The sequence below is a fragment of the Chinchilla lanigera genome, unplaced genomic scaffold (genome assembly GCF_000276665.1).
Source record: "Chinchilla lanigera isolate Chin_1 unplaced genomic scaffold, ChiLan1.0 scaffold00042, whole genome shotgun sequence".
In the NCBI taxonomy this organism is placed as follows: domain Eukaryota; kingdom Metazoa; phylum Chordata; class Mammalia; order Rodentia; family Chinchillidae; genus Chinchilla; species Chinchilla lanigera.
In genome coordinates this window covers 7,225,725-7,246,237 of record NW_004955443.1, presented here as the reverse complement: position 1 = coordinate 7,246,237, position 20,513 = coordinate 7,225,725, and the positions used below count along the sequence as shown (strand labels likewise).

The window sequence follows — 20,513 nt, the reverse complement described above, 5'->3', positions numbered from 1 at the left end:
CACAGTTTCATACATTTGACCGCTTAGGACAAACTATGTGAGTTCATTTAAAATTGATTTTTAAAAAATTAAGTAAATAAGAGTTCAGGTAGTATGGAGATGTGGCAAAGTGACTAACCTGGCAGTCAAGTGACTGAACTCTGGAGGCAGAATTAGATGATCTTTAAGACGGCAGCTAACATGAGCGTTCTAATTCTCAGTGATGAAGGGGAAGAAGTTTCCATAAATCCTAACAATGGGCTTGATTTCTATTATTCAAGAGCCCACTTTTCCAAGGATTTTACTTCCCCCAGGAATTTTTCTAGCATGCTGTGCAGTATGATCTGAGCACAATCCAAATCACTAGAAGATTCCAAGGATTTGTTAGTTTCCTGGTGTATGTGTGTGTTTTACATTGTTTTGTGTTTCCTCTTTTCTGCTTTTTAAAATTTTATTTATTTATTTATTTATTTATTTTTGGGTTTTTCTCCGGTACCGGGAACCGAACTCACGACCTTGCGCTTGCCAGGCAGGCGCTTTTGCCGCTGAGCTAAATCCCCAGCCCCTGTTTTTTAAAATTTTGAATGTTGAAAGAGCCCTGCTGGGTGGATTCCTGGACTAAGAGCGCGAGTTACAGGGTGGGGGAGGTCATGGGCTTACTTATTCAAGGTCATATCAGTCATCCAGGGTCCATCTTGCCCCGGCCTCCTGTGCCATTCTCCCTCGGAAATCACTGTATTGTCCCCCTCCCCTCTCTTCCCTTCACGAATGTTTCTTCTTTCCAGGATGAATTCATATTTTTTTTTTACAGAATATTACAAGATTATATTTTTACAATTCTTTTTTTGTTCTAGAAGTAGTGTATATTTATGAAGGAAATTTGGAGAATATAGATAGGCATAAAAAAAGAAAAGGCTTTCACATCAATGTAAGAGTGATCAGCATCTTGTTAATCTTTTTTCTTCTCTACTTTTATTTTTAAAAATTTATTTATGTTTATTTTTTATATTTATTTTTTGAGACAGGGTCTCGCTATGCAGTTCCGGCTGGCCTTGAGCTCACTTTGTAGCCCAGGCAGGTCTCAAACTCGCAACGATCCTCCTGTCTCAGCCTCCTGAGTGCTGGGAGTACAGGCGTGCGCCACCATGCCCAGCTCTACTTTTATGAAGAAATCAGGATCACACCATTTTGAACTTGTTCTCTTGGTGTTCTGCATTCACATTTATTGCAGCGCTTGCCCCTCAAATTTATTCCCCCCTGTGGGATGGAGCTGAGAGTCAGGTAATTGATAAGAAGAACGTTGCCTTTTCTCTTTCTAATTTCAGTTTTATTCTCTAAGGTCTCAGCTGTATGGGACTTTATTATGATGAAGTGCAGTCACACCATTCTGCCTTCGTGTGGCCTTCACATTGCTTTGCCGCATAATATCGCTTCTTTTATATAGGGAGGAAAAACTGAATTTAAAATTTAAAAAAAAATACTGTTTAAAAGCCTCTGGGCCTAGTCTAAACTATCCGACAATTTTCTTTATTATCTTCTGTCTCATTAGGTTTTTTAGAAGTAGGTTTGGTTTAAAGCCAATGAAAGGTAGTTTGTCATTTTTTCAGGCTTCTATGAATTTGTAATGTAATGTTAATAGAATATTACATATGCATAAGCAATGAATCAAACCGTCAAAAAAAAGTTTACTCTGAAGTGTTCTGGTAGTTTCTGGGACATTATGAATTTGTTTCTCCTAGTTTCTTGATCTTTCTCACCAAGAACTTCACCAGAGGCTGACCATTGGGGGAAATGTTTAATCCTGTAGCTGTGTATCGTAGCTGCAACATAGTCTACATACGCAGAAATGCATCCGTGTGAATTTCAAAAGGGAAGTTAGAGTCTAAGAAAATCGTGCAAACTTGTATTCTTGTGGTGTTCCTTTGTTTCTCTTCGCTTTTAAATATTTTAGGGAGTAGCTGCTGAGTTGCTAGTGCCATTTCCCCTATATGTGTAAGGTGACTGAAAATTCCCAGTAAGTACGGAGTTGCCCATCACAGCAGTGATGCCGTTTCTCTGTCTGGACCAATGTCCTCCTGGGCAAAGGAAGCTAGATCTCACCAAGGCCACCAGACTAAGTCTGTACTGCTACGTGTCTACATAAATGGAAGCCTTTTCTAAGCTGTTCAACGGCTTACTCCCCTCTGCTCCCAGTACTGGGGATTGAAACCGGGGCCTTGCCCCTGAGCTACATCCCCAGCTCTTTTTTTATGTTTGTTTTGAGACAGGGTTGCACTGTGTAGTCCAGGCTGGCCTTGAACTTGGGGTGATCCTCCTGCCTCAACCTCCCTCATGCTGGGATTACAGATGTGTACCACCATGCCTGGCTTTTCTTTTTTTATTTTGAGACGTGGTCTTGCAAAATTGCTAAGCTGCCCAGTCTGGGCTCAAGCCTGTGATCCTCCTGCCTCAGCTTCTCAAAGTGCTGGAACTGCAAGCATGTGCCATCATATCTAGGTTTTTTTTTTTTTTTTTTAAAGTTTCTAATATATCATCTGCTTAGGGTACATATAGGCTAACCCTCATTCTTTCTAGTGCTCTGTTAGACTCTGTGTATGAATGAGGCATAATTAATTTAAACCATTGCCTTTTACTGGTCCATTCACTTATTGCTAGCTCCTTCTTTGCTGCTATGACCTTTGCAGTAATGGCACATCTTGACTACTTGTATGTTAGGACAGTATGCTCCAAGAATTGGAATTGTTGATTAAAAGGCATTGAAGATTTTGGTAGATAATGGTAGCGATATAAAAGCTGGGGTGGTTCCTGACAGTTAGGGAATGTATCATGTGTGGAGAATTTTAAAAGAATCACAAAACCAATGTGCATCTACTTTGTATTCTCACAACGCAGTGGCAGAGGTACAGTGAGAGGCAGGTTTGTACTGGTGTGTTCAGATTCCAGGAGAGCTTTGGGGCAGATTGCATCTCCAGCCCCTAGGCTCCTACACATCCTGACTTGCACACTTGGTTAGAAAGGGACAATGGCACCACAAAGGCCTGGAGACCACGCACAGAGCTCAAGTTACTCTTGTGCTCTTATTCTACGTGACCGCTTAGGGTTTTGTATTTAAACAGTGAAGCAGAATGCAGACTGCAAGGTATGATTATTTTTAATCAGCAAATACAAACTTCAGTTCGTACACGAAATATTTTTACTGGTTTGAATAATATTTTTAAGACTTTAAATTTTTCTTATAAATTTTTCTTATAAATTGTCACTTGTGTGTTTTAACGCTAAAGACAGAATCAAGAAAAGAAGGAGACTGTTCCTGAAAATATTTTTATCATACAGACAAAGGAGGTTTAAAAGAGATCAGCTCCTGGTGTCAAATACATGCCACTGGATTCTGTGGAGTTGCCCTCTACAAAGATAGAGGTCTTTTGCACATCCACCCAGGGTGTATGCAAATATTTCAGGAAGAAATCTTCCAAATGCCCTTAGAAATCAGGCGTGTTGTGAGAAAGAAGCCACCTGCCATTTGGAAAATGTCTCCTTCTTCACTTGGACCTTTGTTTTTGGGGTGCTTAGCTGCATCGAGGTTGAAGGACCGGGCTGGCTTCCCAAGAGAGGGTGGGGCAGGCGGAGGAAGCGGCAGAGGGTGCGTTCTGACCCCATCTTGTCATAGGTGTGCGACTTCTCTGCGCCTGCATTTCCGCAGCTGTTAAATGAAACACGAGTGGTGCCGACCACGTAGTGTTGTTAGGATGAAGTGCGATCATTTTCATAAGGCATTTAAAACAATGTCTGGCAAATGGAGTGTGCACTGATATCCTTATCTACCAAGGATGCGGCGGTTAGTAAGGCGGAAGAGATAGATTCTTCTCAGTTGCCTCGAACATCCTGCAAACTGTAAATCCTTATCCATACTTTGCAGTTCCGGTTCCATGACTTGCCCAAGGTTATACTGCTAATCAGAGAGGAAGGTGAGGATCCCTCCCTGGAATCTAACTCTGACTGCACACCTGGACACTTCACAAATCAGCAGTGTTATTTGCCAAAACTAGTGCTAAATCATCTCACTCCATTCTGTGCTCTGGGTGACACATACAGAACAGAGTACCTTGACTGCTTTTATCATGTAAACAATTTGTAAGCTACCTACCGGTTTATCCTAATTCCAGAGAACGCTGGCCAGCTTAGTGGTTGCCCCTAAAGAGATGATCACTCTGGAAGGAAGTCCATGAGAAATGGAACAGCTGTTTGAAGAACATTAACATATGAAAACCAGGGCCTACAAGACCGATTGCTATGGCGCGAATAATTTGGGATATTACCTAGCTAGGTACACGGGCTTTGTGCAGAAATGAAGTGTGGGCCATCACCCGGAGAGGTACGCATATCTGAGCAAGTCCCGTGGAGATGGAAAATGTGCTGACTCAGCGGCTTCCATTTTTGGGCCTCGAGTTCGCCCCCCGCAGGGAAACCACTTCTCTCTAGCCTTTGGTTTCCTCATGGGGAAATGAGTGGGTCGGGTTCGATGACCTTTCAACACCTCACAAAGTGAGTTTCTTTCCACAGTCGGGGACGTGCTGCTTTGCAGACTGTTTGGGGGGTGCTCTGTGATGGGGGAGTGTCAGGAATGTGGGGGATTCCCAGAACACATAGGCACTAAGTAAACATTAAAAACCTTTAAAACACATTCAACCCTCAGAACGACTGATATATGTAATCTCTATTTTTAATTACTTAGGGTTTTTTTTTGTCTGTTTGTTTTTTTGAGACAGGGTCTCACTATGTAGTTCAGGCTGGCCTTGAGCTCACTATGCAGCCCAAACTGGCCTAGATCTTGTGGTGATCCTCCTGCCTCTGCCTCCCCAGTGTTAGGATTACAGGTGTATATTACCATGACTGGCCTGATATCTTTAAGTTCCAAAAAGATTTTTAAAAATCATTCGGCAATGACAAGCACCTTGTGAGAAAAGTAGGTCGAACAGATGATTTGCAAAAGAAAAAAATAATACATGGTAAAGAAACAGAAAAGATAATTTTAATCTTCACCAATTGTAAATGAAAAAAGTCAAATTGGCAAATATTATACCCAGTAACAGTTGATAGATGAGAATGTGATAAAATGATAATCTCACACACAGTTTCAGTACATTGGTCCAGTTTTCCTTCTCTTTTCATCTAGTAATTGCGCTCCTATCTATGTATTCTAAAAAAATGGTAACTAGAAAATTAAGCAAAAACTTTTCATTTAAGGTTATAGTTAAATTAGGAAAAATTAAAATGTCCAGCAATAGGTAGTTGGTTAAATATACGATGTTGCATTCGTATGAGAAACTTTTATGCAATCAGAAAAACTATGTTGGAGGAATTTTGATACAGGAAATATTTACAATACAAATATTAAATGAAAAAAGCAAGAAACCACATTTATAGGAAGCGTGGTATTAGTTTTGGAGAAAAGTCAAGTACTGGAAAAAAAAAAAACCCAACAGGAAAAGGTATATTAATATTTAGTGTTCGGTTGTAGGTGGTTTTTGCCTTCTCCTTTAGATTATTCATGTTTCTGAGGTGTTTTGCAGTGGGTTTGTACTATGCTTATATCAGAAAATAAGGGTTTGTAGAGAAGGTTCAGGCAAAAAAGCAGAGTGGTAATTATCCAGAACGGGGTGGTCACCTTCAGTGTGATGCGCCAGCAAAGGAAAGGGAGGCCACTGCCCACACCCAGGGCTGCCTGACTGATGGGTGCATGGGCTCTGGGGAGGGGTGTGGGGAACCCCTGGACCGCCGTGGTTTTCTCTGTCATAATTGCTGCTTTAGAGATGGGAGGAGTCGTGGACTTGTGGCGATCTATCCAGACCTAAGGCAGATTTCATATTTTTATACCAAGATCAGACAAGGAACCACTTTTCTTCTAAGAGGAAAACATAAAATCCTAACACAAGGACTCCCCAGTCCTCTCCCCTTTTCAAAAAAAAAAAGAGACCCTTCCTCCCCCACAAAGCGGAGGGTCTCCCTCACTCTCGAAGTCACTTTGGTTTGAGAGCTGGTTTCGGGTGGTTACTGCTACATTTTCACTTTTGAGTTTCTTTCCTTTTCTCTTTAAGTTATTTTCTTTTTTTTTCTTTTTTTTTTTTTTTTTGGTTTTTCTCCAGTACCAGGAACCGAACTCACGACGTTGCGCTTGCAAGGCAGGCGCTTTGCCGCTGAGCTAAATCCCCAGCCCTCTTTAAGTTATTTTCATTATGACTTTTTGCTCTTTTGCAAACAGCTCATTCTGCAGAATTAGAGCAGAGGACCAAGGGAAGTTCATGAAGGTAAAGGCGCCCTCAGGAACTTAAGAGTTTAGGTCACTGCAAAGTAACTTCAAGAGCACCCTGGGGCTGGAACTTGGAGAGGTGGCCCTTTCTTTCTGGAGTAGACAACTGCCTTGTACTGAGGTGCATAGTTGTTCCTTTGCGATCCTTACCCAGCGCTGAGGCTTGTCCTCCCTTGTCCAAGCAGGCTCTATTCTTTTTTTGTTTGTTTGTTTGAGACAAAATACATATATAGCCCAGGCTGGCCTCAAACTCACAGCAATCCTCCTGCCTCAGCCTCCAGATTGCTGGGATTGCAGGTGTGCACCACCATGCCTGGTTAAGCTCTACTTTTGTGTCACCATGACTTGACATCCCAATAGTGTCCCATTAGATACTTTAAAATGTCACCACAGCATGAAGTATCCTTTTTATTGATAATTTTCTGTATTTTCAATGAGGATAAAATTCCAGCTTGGACAAAATGCTATGGAATACAAAAGACCCCACCTTTCAGAACTTTTCACATGAGAAGAAGTTTTGAACGTACACAAAAGAAGCGAATAGACCAACATACTCCTGTGTGCCCAGTCATTCAGCTCCGATGGTTCTCAACACTTTCCCAACCTTCTTTCATCCCTGCCTTCATTTATGGCTGTTGTAGTTTCTGGAGTTATAAAAATAAATCCCAGATATTGTATTTATTTCATATATAAACTCATTACCAGCTCTGTTGGGTAAAGATTTTAAAAAATATTTTTTAGATGATGGATACTCAGCCTATATATATCCCTGAGTATCATATATGTATGTGTCTGTGTATATGTATATGTATATGTATATGTATGTATATAGGCTGACTATCGTTTTATCTAAACTGCTTTGGGCCAGACCAGAAGTGTTTTTGAATTTTGGAATATTTGTATGTACATAATGAGATATTGTGAAGATAAGACTCAAGTCTAAATATAAAATTAATTTATGTCTCCTATATACCTTATACATATAAGCTGAATGTAATTTATATAATATTCTTAATAATTTTATGTATGAAACAGGGTTTTTGTGGAGTTTTCAATCAATGCATATATGTGTCACATCTGGGTCCTTTTCATTTCACCTCCCCCTCCTGACTCTCTCCATTCAGAGATCCACTTTTTAGCTCTACGTAATCTATGTTCTGCTCCCTGTCATCTACAACTGTCAGATTTTGGACTATCTCAGAATGTGGATCTTGGATTTTTGGATTAGGATGTGTCTTGGTTACTTTTCTCTCATTGCTGGGACAAAATACTTGACACCCAAAATTAAGGAAGGAAAAGCTTATTTAGCTCACAGTTTGTGAGGGTTTCAGTCCATACTTAACTGGCTCCAAGGCAGGGTGGCACAAGGCACAGGGCAACAATTAATGGCAGTGGAAAACAGCAAAAGTTACAAGAGCAAAATGGAGGAGCTGGGGGGAGAGCAAGCCTCTTTCCCTCCCTTATATTGTATGCAAACTACCCACCCCAGGGTGGGTATAGCACTCACACCTGTAATTCCAACATTGAACCATGACTTAATCATAAACTCTAGAATCTCGTCCCATGACTGCATGAGGCTTTGGGGGGACAACCAGACACAAACCATAACAGGATATTTAACCAGTATCCCCACAAAGTGATTGTCACCTAAGAGAATTAGCAATAGTTTCTTAATGTCATTTAATACCCAGGATGTATTCTAATTTTTTGAATGTTTAAGAAAATGTAAAATGCATTTAAAAAATTCTTGCATGAGCAAGAAAAACAAAGAAAAGGGATTTAGAGCTGAAGATAACTGTGGACGCCTTGACAGGAGGCAGAGTTATCAGCTTTGCCTATCTCTTTTCCAAGGAGGAGAGGGTAAAATAAATTTTTAAAAATGGGCTGAAGGTGGTGGAGCATGCCTGAAATCCCAATATTCTGGGAGGATGAGGCAGGAAGATTGCAAGTTCAAGCCCAGCTTGGGCAGTTTAGCAACTTGGTGAGACTCTGTGTTAAAATAAAAAGAAGATTAAAACAAAACAAAACAAAACTGGGGATGTAACTCAGTGTGAAGGCCTCGAGGTCAGTCTGAGAACTGAGAAAACTAACCAACAAGCCAACCAACCCACCATGAATAGGGGAAAATGCTATGAATTTTAAATGAACTCAACTAATCAGAATAGAAAATTTTTACCAAAAATCCTGATGTGGGTTCGCAGAAATCCTCTGTAGCTTCAAGTGACCTCCTCAACCTTTTCCTTTCTTTCCAAACCAAAGTTAAAACAAAACACAAAGCACTTCTTCAAAATTGCAAAGCAACACATGCTTATAGACATATTCTTAAATGCACATAGGAAGGGGAAGAAAATAAGAATCAGCAGGACTCAGGGACAAGCCATTCTGGCATTCTGGTACGGATTGCTAGACTTCTGCATCTGTGAGACCCTGTGGTACATTCTGCACCGCTAGGAAACCTGCTGCCTCCTACTTAGCTTGGGAAACCTTTTCCTGTGTCAGTTAACAGACTGCTATGCTGTTATTTTAAAAGGATTTTGATCATAGTCACATTTAATGGAAGAGGTACCTATTCTTAGATAGTTTTTGTCATAAATAACTTAGAAAAGGACACATTTCTAGCTAAATATTCCACATCAAAGTCTATGGAGGAGGGAGACTGTCCTTGCTGCCACCTGTCTCCCCGCCCACTCCTTGTCATAAGGTGATGGTGCCTTTGACACACCTGAAATCTCTCTGGCTCCTCAGCCAGGACCACTGAAAATGCCCAGCTTCTCACAGGTCTCTTGCTCCAACCTGGGGCCCTGGGGTCTGTCTGGCCCGTGATCCGGCAGGCTCCTGCCGAGCAGTGGGGCCGGGTCAGGTCTTGGGGAAGCTTTGAGGTTTAGGAGGCTGAGATCATGGGAGGCCTCAGGGTTTGGAGGGTGATGCTGTGTTCTAATTCAACCATGATGGAGTTAACTATCTTTTAGGCTTAGACCCTTGACTCTGGAGGACAGTTATTAAAAGTCACAACCAGCGTCTTACAAGTGAACGTTCTGAACAAGATGCATTTGGCACAGAGATGATCTGTGCATAAAAATAAGCTGACAAACATGGTTTCTTTGTGTGATTTTGAGGGGGAATTTCATGATTATTTGTAGCAGTTAGCAGTTCACTGGGGAATTATTAAAGTGGAATTGAGAATCAGTGCGAAGAACTCTTGCAAAATAAAACTTAGGAAAAAACATTAGTTTAGAAGAGGTTCACTGCGAAGGCAGCGCTTATTTACTTTGACACCAGCTCTTGCTGTGTTGTCCAGGCTGGATTTCTGGGCTCAAGCCGCCCCCTTGCTGTAGCCTCCCAGGTAACTGAGACTATAGGTGCGGGACCTGCGTGTAGCTTCAGTAGTTTATTTTTAAAAACACTTTTTACTGAAGTTTAACATACATACAGAGAGCAAACCCACCTCAGGTATACAGCTTAATGGATTTTCCCCCAAACTGAACACACTATGGAACCAATGTCTCCTCTAAAATACCAAAAACAGGTTTATTTGTAGAAAGAATATAGGAGTAGGCACCTGGTTGCAGGGGGCAGCTAGGAGAGGTCTTGAAGGCGGTTCTGCATCAGGAGCTGAGCTGTATTTAAGGGCCTCAGAGAGGGCCCTGGGAATTACAGGGTGTGGGTGATGGGAGGAGCTGCCATTGCTTCAGGGTCAGGCTCTGTTTGGGTCTAGCTCCGCCTCTGCGGTTTCCTCTCTGTGTGGCTGTGAGCAGGGTTCCAGGTCTCCTGAAGTCCCTGTGGTTATGGCACCATCAGTCTCTACAAACACAATGACTCTTATTTGCTAGTATGTTTTCAAGATGCAGGAACAGTGCCATCCACACAGGATGCCAGAAAGCAATTTTTAAAAAATGAGTAGAACAATATATATATATAGTTCTACTAATCATATACCTATATCTATATATCTATATATTATATATGAGACAGTATTCACATAGTACCTGGAAGATGCTCAATAAGTATAAAAAAAATAACGAAAGGACCCGCTGACCCTGTATAGTACATTTGTGACTATGTCCCCAAAGAAAATAATCCTCATAGCAGTAACTGATAAATGTGTTTTTAAACCGGGTGACTGAGGCTCGCCTGTAATCCCAGCCGTCTGAGAGGCTGAAGTAGAAGAATCACACATTCTCAAGATTGCCAACCTGGGCAGTTTAGTGGATTGTTGAGTTTCTGTCTCAAAATAAAAAATAAAAAATGGCTGGGGATGTAGCTTAGTGTGAAGGTCCTGGGTTCAATTTCCAGTACCACACAACAGTATTTACATGTGTGTACATATGTGTGTGCACAGGGATGCAGCTGATTATGGGAAAAGCCTAGAACTAACTCCAAGACTACGCTCACAAGGAGGAATAGCTGTGCAGTTATAAACTGCTGAAACAGTGCAGAGCCACTCAGCTGAAACCATCCAGGGTACAGATTTTGTTGAAGTAAAAAATTTCTGAAAATCTGACAAAGTGATAAAACAATATATATGTATTTATTACAGAATGAAAGCTGAGAATAACTTGGAGTGATGAAGTGAGAGATGGTTACACTTTTATTCTCTTATTAAGTTGCTCCAGAGTTTTTGAATTGCTCCCTTTCCTCCCAAGAAAACAAATGCAAACTAGACCCCCTGCCGGTGGAGAGCTCTCCCGGAGTCCTGCGTGCAGTGTTCCCGCAGCCTTGCTGTGGCTGCGTTGTGCCTGCTGGGCTTGCTGCATCCCTGAAGGGAGGTGCCGGCTGGGGGTGGGTTGCACAGGAGCAGGCTGACTTTCTGGTCACTGAAATGTGATCAGTTCATGGCAGGATCACCTTCCTTAATGAGTGAATTGCACGCTGCTGGTGCAGCTCCTTTGTCTAAAGCTCTGCGGGTGGATGCCACGTGGACATATTCTGTAACTGACAGTCTGTCCTTGGCCGATGGCTGCCGTAGGTTCATGTTTTCTTAAAAAGATGGCCAAGAATTCGGCCAACATCTTGACATAAGCCACCTTTACCAAGACCCAGCTACCCTCAAACCTGCCATCATAATAACCAGCTAATTGTGTCTATAATTACCTCAGTTTTATATTATGTCCTGTCACTTGAGAGGGGCTTCCTCACAAAATAAACTGAGAGCATTTCCCTGTATGAAAAGTATTGCAGCACTAGAAGTACAAATGATTGTTGTATAGTTGCCGTTTCCACCCGTTCCCTGTGAAGAGGGCAGGGGAGACCTTCGTCGAGTTTTACAAGTGAGGGTTAAACACAAGAACGCCCCCATCTCCGCACATGGATGGTGACTCTGATGTCAAGTGTACACGGAGGGCCTTAGCGGGATACAACAGTGGCATCTGGTGTAGTGGAGGCCCAGGGGCCATCAAGGAAGACTTTACAAGAGGGGGTAGAATTTGGGGCTTGACTGAAGAGCAAGATTTGGGGGCAAGTCAAGCCCAGAACGTCTGTGGAAGCAGCCATGGTGCAGAATGGGTGTCTGTAATGTGCGATGAGATGAGGCTAAGGGGAAACTGGGGCTCCCCACGCAACAGCCCTCAGAGGAGTGGGTTAGGGCATCTTCTTCGTTAAGCCCTGCCTCTGTCTATCTTCGTCCTTCGGCAAGAGTGGGCAGAGGGATTCTTCTCTCTTGCTTGTGCCACATGGCGTCTCCTTTCCCTGTTCTGTGTCTCTGTGTCCGAACCGTGGAGGCCTGTGGTAGTGTCTTTTTGTGACAACAGTGGAAATAGGGGAAAGGGCAGGAGGAATGGAGTTGCTGAGGCTCTGAGGTGCTGGGGCTGAAGGTTTACTAATCCCAGGCTGATGCAAGCCCCGGAGCCTCAGCCCGAAGGCTCGTTCGGGGGCACTACTCACGATGAGGGTGACCCTATCTAAAGACTCTTGTAATTCTTCCCTGTGGGGGAAGGTACCAGTGGGACACCCCCCTAGTTAGCACGTGAGATACCAGGGAAAACCTACCTTCATTTTCTACAGAAACCATTTAAGGGAGACTCTCTTGCTTTAAGAAACCTCCAGCCCATTGACCTTACCCTCTGAAGGCGTGGCCCACAGCAGTTCCGTGGGTACAGACAAGGCGGAAGATTGGCTCGTGCCTATGTAAGGTGCTGCTCAGCCTGGCTGGGGCTTTCCTCCGCTCCTCCCTCAGCTCCATATTTGGCCATCTGCTGAGGGCTACGCCTGTCACCAAAGTCATCATCCATCTTTATGCTATGGGAAAATGCAGTGGCTTCTGCTGGTGCAATCTGTAGAGGTAATAAAGGTTCTCCTTGTGCTTCAGTCTTAGCATAACTGCTGAGAAAGTTAATCTCATGTGACACAGGCGGGGAAACAGAGACCCCAAGAGCTGGCTCGACGTGTCAGCGGGCGATGCAGGGAAGGCTGCCTGACTGCGTGGAGTGTTTTTCTCCTGTCTAGCTCTCTGGAACTCACTGAGAGTCAAAACTCACATGGAAATTTCTTTGTTCACATGGTGTTTTATTTTTATGTAGAAATTCTTCTCTCTCTTTTTAATTTCTCTGGGAGTAGGTTATAAGGAGCACCCTTTGCTATAGAAATCTATCTCTTTCGTGTTGCTTCAAATCCCACATCTAGTCAATAAGTGGTAACCATCATTTTACAGTGCTGTTAATAATAAGGACTACTTGTATGTTGGCTATGTGTTTACTATGTACAACTATGCATGTTTCCTATGCATGTGTGCATAATGTACTGTGCTAAAACTCTTATACGTTTAAGCACCCTCAACATTCTCAGCAACTCAGTAGTGTGGGTTTTACATATTGATTTGACAGAGAAGGAAACTGAGGCACAGGAAGGTGAAGAAACTCCCCTAAAGTTATCACAAAGGTACTCGGTTGGGGAGCTCAGATTCAGTTCCAGCTCTACTGACCTTCAAGCCTCTGTTCTTAACATTACACCTTATTATCGTCCTTTCACGAGTACTCAGGAAATATGGATTTAGCTTAATCAATCCATCAGAAATATTTCATTTAAACAACCAAGAACCTGATATATGCATATTTTTCCTACTTTCAATCTTGCTACATTAGGTAAAAATAAAATGTAAAAACGTCTTAAGAGGTCATGGCTTCTGACTAAGTCACAAATGCACGTAATTAAGTTGTCCCTGGATCTAAGAAGCTACAGACTAACTTCAGAGCCTCTTTCTCAAAGGCCCAGGGATGGCTGGGTATTCAGGGCCACTGTGCATGAAAGGAACCCTATGTGAGTCCTCAGAAAACGTCCCTCTGAAGATTTGCCTTCCCAGCTCCTGGGCTGTGCCCATTGGCTACTTGGGATTTTGAATAAATTGTACTGAAAATAGATAACACGATGGCTTCCTATACATCCTGCAGTTCATTTTAACGAGGAAACCAGGACTCAGAAAGATTAAGTCACTTAGCTAAGGTCACTCAGCTTTGGCATATTTAAAAGAATGAATTCATGAAAATCATGTGAATTATTCATTTGATTAACTCATTTGCAAAGGCTACTATGTATAATGAAATAGACTGTGGGGTGACAAGGACAAAAATGACTTGGAAAGGCACATGAGGATTAGGGATGTGATTTTAAAGAATTATGCCTCTCACACAGGGCTGCTTTCCGTGTACTTTCCGTGTGATGGGTCAGGAAGAGGGCCAGCGGGGGGATTGTGAACAACCTTTACTCCCAGTGTTGGTCTGAAAGACCTTCCCTTCCCAGTGGGGCTTGACTTTGTGGTAACGTGCTGTGACAGAGGGGACACAGAGTTCTGTCACCAGCATGGAGATGAGAATTTATTTGGCCCTTTCATAAAATGCAGATTCTATGCAGTCCTGCTGAACCCCCCAGTTGCTAAGGGGGGTTCATAGTTATGCAGTCCTGTGACAGGAGGTAAATATGGTTGTTTTCAAGCAAGTTATTTAGTTTAACCAGTAGCCTAACAGAGTTCTTGATACACAGCTGACATTCCAAAATGTTGAAGAATGAAATACATTAGTCCTCACATCTCTGAAAAGTGGTCCCAAAATTCTTCAGGCTTACAGATGTGTAAACTGAGGCTCAGAGTTCAAGCAACATATTGAAAATCATTCTTTGTGTAGGTAACAGAGCCTGACTTTCAGATGCAGAACTCTTACAGGTGTTCATTTAATCTGTCACCAGCTTTTGGGAAACTCTCAAGGAAAAAAGCCTGGCCAACTGCAGGATTTCTAGGGATTTCTTTTCTCTGGCCTCCATCATACATCAGGGACTGGGTGATTAATCGATAACGAAGGCAAACGCATGCAGTGTCTGCCACTCATTCCAGTTCTCTCCTTTGCAGTTCCCAGTGTGGCTGGAATCCATGAGAAACTGAAACCTCAGGGAGAGAGAGAGAGAGAGAGAGAGAGAGAGAGAGAGAGAGAGACCCCTCAGCTGCCTCCCTGCTGTTTGGAAGCTCCTCCTCCACGCCAAGTTGCTGCTGAGGTCTTTTTCATGTGGCAGCTGAGCAGTTGTTTGTTTCATTCTCACTATGCTGATCTGAAAGATAAAATCAGCTTCTTGACCAGCAGGCATTGTGGATGGGCCAGTTGAGGGACCCTCGGTCTTTGCTTACTTTGCTGAGGCGGTGGGGTTGGACGGTGGAGCTGGGTGGCGACCCTCCCATTTATAACTAATGAGGAAGCTCCCCGTCATCAAAAGAGAAAAAAAGGAAGACTCATCCCCACCCTCTCTCTTTCTGTTGTAGTGGGAGACCAGGTCTGCACGTAGATGGTGCTTGTCCCCTGGGTGAACAGAGAGAAGCGGCACCCGGAGGATTGCCCCTGGAGGTCCTGAGAACGCCTTGGGCTGCATCTCCCTCGCTGAATGGCACTTGCAGCAGCCTGCTGACAGCTCTTTTCCTCAGGATCCTGGACTCGTAAGTAGGGCTCCAGCCTGGGAAGATGCTGAGTTCCATCAAGTGTGTGCTGGTGGGCGACAGTGCTGTGGGGAAGACCTCGCTGTTGGTGCGCTTCACGTCGGAGACCTTCCCAGAGGCCTACAAGCCCACAGTATACGAGAACACGGGTGTGGATGTCTTCATGGATGGCATCCAGATCAGCCTGGGCCTCTGGGACACAGCTGGCAACGACGCCTTCAGGAGCATCCGTCCCCTGTCCTACCAGCAGGCAGATGTGGTGCTGATGTGCTACTCTGTGGCCAACCATACCTCCTTCTTGAACTTGAAGAACAAGTGGATCGGTGAAATCCGGAGCAACCTGCCCTGCACCCCAGTGCTGGTGGTTGCCACCCAGACTGACCAGCGGGAGGTGGGACCACACAGGGCCTCCTGCATCAATGCCCTGGATGGCAAGAGGCTGGCCCAGGACGTGCGAGCCAAGGGCTACCTGGAGTGCTCAGCCCTTAGCAACCGGGGGGTTCAGCAGGTATTTGAGTGTGCCGTCCGGACTGCCGTCAACCAGGCCAGGCGGCGAAACCGACGGAGGCTCTTCTCTATTAATCAGTGTAAGATCTTCTAAGGCCCAAGACCCTCCACCAACCAACATGTATGAGCTTGCCCCAGGGACAGACACGTGGAGAGATGGAGAACGGCAAGCTGTCTATGGTGTATTCCACACAGCCTGTGCCTTCGGATACAGTGGCTGATGAGATTGGATGGTATTTTCCCTAACTACACCTACGAGTGAACTCCTGGCCCAGCACGGTCAGAGAACACCTGTGCAAAGCTGTAATGAATATTCCATCTTCAATTAAAAGACTAAAGTGGCCTCTGTAGTTTTGGACAGTGAAGTGAGTTTCCTAAGTACTCTATATTTAAAGACATATTTTATTTAAGTAATAACAAAATGCCTAGATCTTGTATATAATTAGTTTTTGCACTTGAAAAGACTTTTCCTACATACTTGCAAACAAAGTGCTGTCTGAGGGATGTAACCTGGTGGGGTTCTGCATTATGTGTGTAGTGTTATATTTTCCCCTTGAACTAGGAATTTGGTTAAAACCACGTGCCTTCTGGATTTTTCTGGGAAATCAAATTTTAAAATAACCGTAAACTGATCCTTGCAATTCTTACCTGTTATTCAGAATTGTATATAAAATACAGTTCAACAACACATTGTAATACTTTCCAATGATTTTTAAACAGTTGCCACTCTATTTCTCTGTAATTATAAAAAAGAATTTCTGGCTTATTACTTTTCAGTGAGAGAATTTCAATTGTACACTAAGTATTCCACTCCTATTCAGCAATACCAGTTGAAAGAAAACCTTTCTGGGAGGGAACCACATTCTCGTAAGTAACAGCAGCAGACCTTGGAACAGAAGTGAGGAAACGTCGCTGTCACTTTAGGGGCCAGTGCTCCTTGCCTGCTCTTTCCAGGAGGTGGTCCCTATGGCTACTGGTCTTGTGAAAGGGGCAGGCTCAGAGTTCTGCGCGACGTGTCCTCATTCCAACAGGATGACCATGTGACGTTAACCTGAGGGTCTAATCAGAATAATTAGCAAGGTGCCTACATTTATATGTGTGTGCGAGGGGAAAAAGAATTTATAGATTTTACTCTTTGATGAATATAAAGCATCTGAGTGAAAAACAGAAATCACTAATCCCAAGCGCGGGGAACAGGAAAGCTGTGTAGCAACTGCTAGCTAACAAGTTATCAGGGAAATACTGAGTAAGTAGGGACACACACACACACACACACGCACACATGCACGCACACGCATGCACGCACAACTCAAACCTCATTCTATCTAATTGCTTAAAAGCAATAATGTTGCTCATCTGTTAAAGTTGAGACTGTGTAACCTGAGGAAGAAATTGGGAAGGTATATCTCTTATTACACCCAGATATATCATTTACTCCCCCAGTCAAATAAAGCCTAGAACCCTTCGAGCCGCATTTGGGAAACACACCATTCTTCTGGGGTAAGGTGGTGTTTACACACAGGTGGTGAGGCAACTGGCTCAAACGACCAAACTGGTTCTTTGGACTCCTTATTTGATCAATTCTTTACAGTTATATTATGTCAAAAATCAGATTTGTGCTTTCCCCACACTCCTTTTTTCCCCTCTCACCCACACCCAGTAAAAGGCCAGGATCTGGGCCTGGGTCCCTGGTGGGAGGGTTGTTTTGATGCTCTAGGGTGGATGGGTCAGCCTTTAGCCAGTATTTTAGGCCTTCACCCAAAATCTCAGCCTCACAGCCTGTGGGTGTCCTTGTCTCTGGGTCACAGGCCTCTCTTGGCTCAAGAGCATCACCTCTTCTCCTCAGTGCTGGGCATCCCAAGGGCTGGAGAGCTGACTGGGCAGAGGAGGAGAGTATATTCATCAAAGAGTAAAATCTATAAATTCCCTGGGCTCACATCCCTGACATCCCTGCGATCCTCTCCCTGTCCCTCAACTCACAGACGGTCTTTAACAACTAGTGCGGTTTTAAGACCTGTGTGTTTGTGTTTGTGTGTACAGGGGGTGAGTTTAGCATGTTAGACAAATGCATTTCTACTTATTAAAACTGAGGGTCCCTTGTGGCTTTTTCCCTTGTGGAAGGGAGGTGCGGGTGGGTATCAGAAGGTGGGAAGGGCCCAGTTTCCTGGTCCCCGAGGAGTGAGTTCCATGTGTGAGCTGGGGAGGAAGGGAAGGTCAGAGAGCCCACAGTCAAATGGCATTGCCGCCACCTGAGCAAAGACACACAGACGAGACTGTGCCTATGGCCGGGAGTCAAGCTCCCAAGCTCCTTCTGGGAAGCCTCGTGCCTAAGAGCAAGAGTCTGTCTGTGAACCCTGCCTCGTGGAGGCCTGGGAAAAACTGGGCCGCTCAGTGTCTGTCTCCCTGCTGAGTCTGAGTTCTTAATGGCAGCGCCACCTCCTGGTCATCATCACCCCAGGGCCCAGCACAGGGAAGGAACCCTAGCTAAATCAAATTGCATTGAATTGAGCTGGAGGGAGATGGAAATTGGGCTTCTGTGCCACAGGGTGGTTACAGGAAGAGAGTGGAGCCTCTCTGCCTTGAAGGGGTAAGGAGGGAACACAGATCCCCTTGTTGGAATTCATGTACTGTACGTCCTAGCGCAGCATATGTTATTTTTGCCTGCCTAGACCAAAGCGCATGTGTCTTTCTCTTTGATACTTGTGGTACCTTTTTGTTGAGTATATTGTATGTTTGTTCTTAGCTATTGCAAGTAGCGAAATTAAATATGCTCTGTTTAAAGAATGGATTTGAGTGGCTGAGTAATTCATCCGTGGCTCATCCAGTCTGGACTGCTGCAGTGGATTACCGTGTGTGGCGTGGCTCGAACTGCAGAGTTCTGGAGGCTGGGCAGTCTGAGGTCGGGGACAGCGTGGTAGGGTTCTGGGCAGGGCTCTCTTCCAGCAGGGAAGAGAGTTTCGTCTTCTGAGAGCACTAATCCCGTTCACCAGGGCTCCGCCTTCACATCCTAATTCCCTTTCTAAGGCCCCACCTCCTAATATGGTCACTGTGGGGTTAGGCCCCACATGTGCATTTGGGTGGGACACAGCCTCCCATCCTTAGCAATGTGCTTCTGCGGCTCTTTATACCAACCCGTTAAATACAGCGGCAGTACCTAGTGTGATGGAGTTAGGCTGAGTGACGATAAAACAGAAAGCATGCTTATGGTTAAAGTTTACTGAGTGCTTGGGTGTGCTGGGCACACGGTGTGTGAACAGCTCACGTTATCAGAGGCTCCTCTTACACAAAGAAACAGGCTCAGCACGGTAATATGACAAGTCTAAGACATACAGCAGGTGAGCGGCACCGCCAGGAGTCTCAAGCAGGTCTGTGTGACTCTAAAACTGCACAAAACCCACTTCCTCCCAGAGCAGCCTGGTTGAATGCTCACCCACATCCTAGCTCATGTGGCCCTCTGCCCCACTCCCACCGGACCAAGAGCCTGTGTTTCAGAGAACATTTTTACTTTTTGTGGTATTGGGGAGGCAACCTAGGGGCGTGCACATGTTGGGTATTTTTACTCTACCATTAAGCTACACCCTAGCCCTAAAAAACTATTTTTAAGTAAAATATTCCAAGCGTGACCTTAACCCTTCCCTCTTATTTTTCTTTCTGGCAGTGAGAAATAGACCCACCTGGTTCACAAGCATCACCATTTGCAAAGCTCTCTATTCCACCCCGTGGCATCTCCGTGTGATTCCATGGGTTGATAGTGTATGACTTGGCACAGATGAAATTCATCATGATTTGATGCTTTACAAATCTAGGAACATATTCTCTTTTTCTTACCTCACTTTTTCCACTCTTGGGTTTGGGGTATTTCCTTTGTTCTGGGGGGGGCGGTGACAAGGGAGACAAGAGCCTGGTCCTTGCCTCTCAAGGATTGGCACCCAGAAAGGTGGTTTTACCCGCAATGAGATGTGCTAGAAGAAGGATGGCACATCTGTGGGTTACGATATGGCCGTGGACACCGTCTGTGAGGATCTGCACCCTCCTCAGTGCTGAGAAGGCAGACGTTTGGGGTTGAATGAGATCAGCACAGCTACACGGTAAGGACCTACTCATCTTCAGACTGTATCTTTCCTGATAAAGCAAAGAAAGGTAATCACTGGCCAAGATCTCAAGCAGTTTTTCATAAGAAATGATAAACTGTGGAAATTACTTGTGATCTAAGTTCATAAAGAGTACTTGATTAAACCTAAAGTCCATATTAATTTTTTGGTAGTGTTGCGGCTTGGGTCTAGATGTCTCCCCCCACTCCCCAAAGCCTCATGGAGTCATAGGTGGGGCTTCTTCAGAGGTGGTTGGATCTAGAGTGTGCGATGCTGGGATTGATCCATGGTGCAATGCTAGGATCGAGAGCACTAAGATTAAAGGTGTGAGTGCTACCTGCCCTGAGTAGACTGGATAGATATAAAGGATAGAAAGAGCTGTGGTTGTCCCTCACTTGCTTTGCTCCTCTGCCCACCACGAACTGTTTCTCCTCTGTATTGACTGTCTACCAAGGAGTCAGCTGACTATGGACTGAAACCGCTACAAACTGGGAGCTAAATAAACCTTTCCTTCTTTAACTTTGGTTGTTTGGTATTTTGTCTCAGCAATGAGAGAACAATAATTAAGACAGGTAGATTGTGGTATTTATATATGATGGAGTACTACTGTATCATAAAGAATTGAGTCATTTGTAGGAAAATGGATGCACCTGGAGATCATAACATTAAGTGAAATAAATCAGACACAGAAGTTTAAATATTGAATGGTTTCTCTTATATG

At 44.1% G+C, this 20,513-nt stretch overlaps 1 protein-coding gene across 6 annotated transcripts in view; it reads left to right on the top strand.

Moving 5' to 3' along the window:
* Rhoh (ras homolog family member H) overlaps positions 1-18,487 on the top strand; it is a 42,234-nt gene extending 23,747 nt beyond the window's left edge. For 5 of the 6 annotated variants that reach the window (XM_005391960.2, XM_013518116.1, XM_005391959.2 and 2 more), the window contains one exon: positions 15,024-18,487. In XM_005391960.2, coding sequence (XP_005392017.1) covers positions 15,220-15,795 — 576 coding nt within the window. In that variant the 5' untranslated portion in view covers positions 15,024-15,219 and the 3' untranslated portion in view covers positions 15,796-18,487. Of the gene's footprint in view, positions 1-14,618; positions 14,762-15,023 lie in introns of all 6 variants that reach the window. The other variant, XM_005391962.2, reaches the window with a different exon arrangement.
* Positions 18,488-20,513: the final 2,026 nt, after the last annotated feature.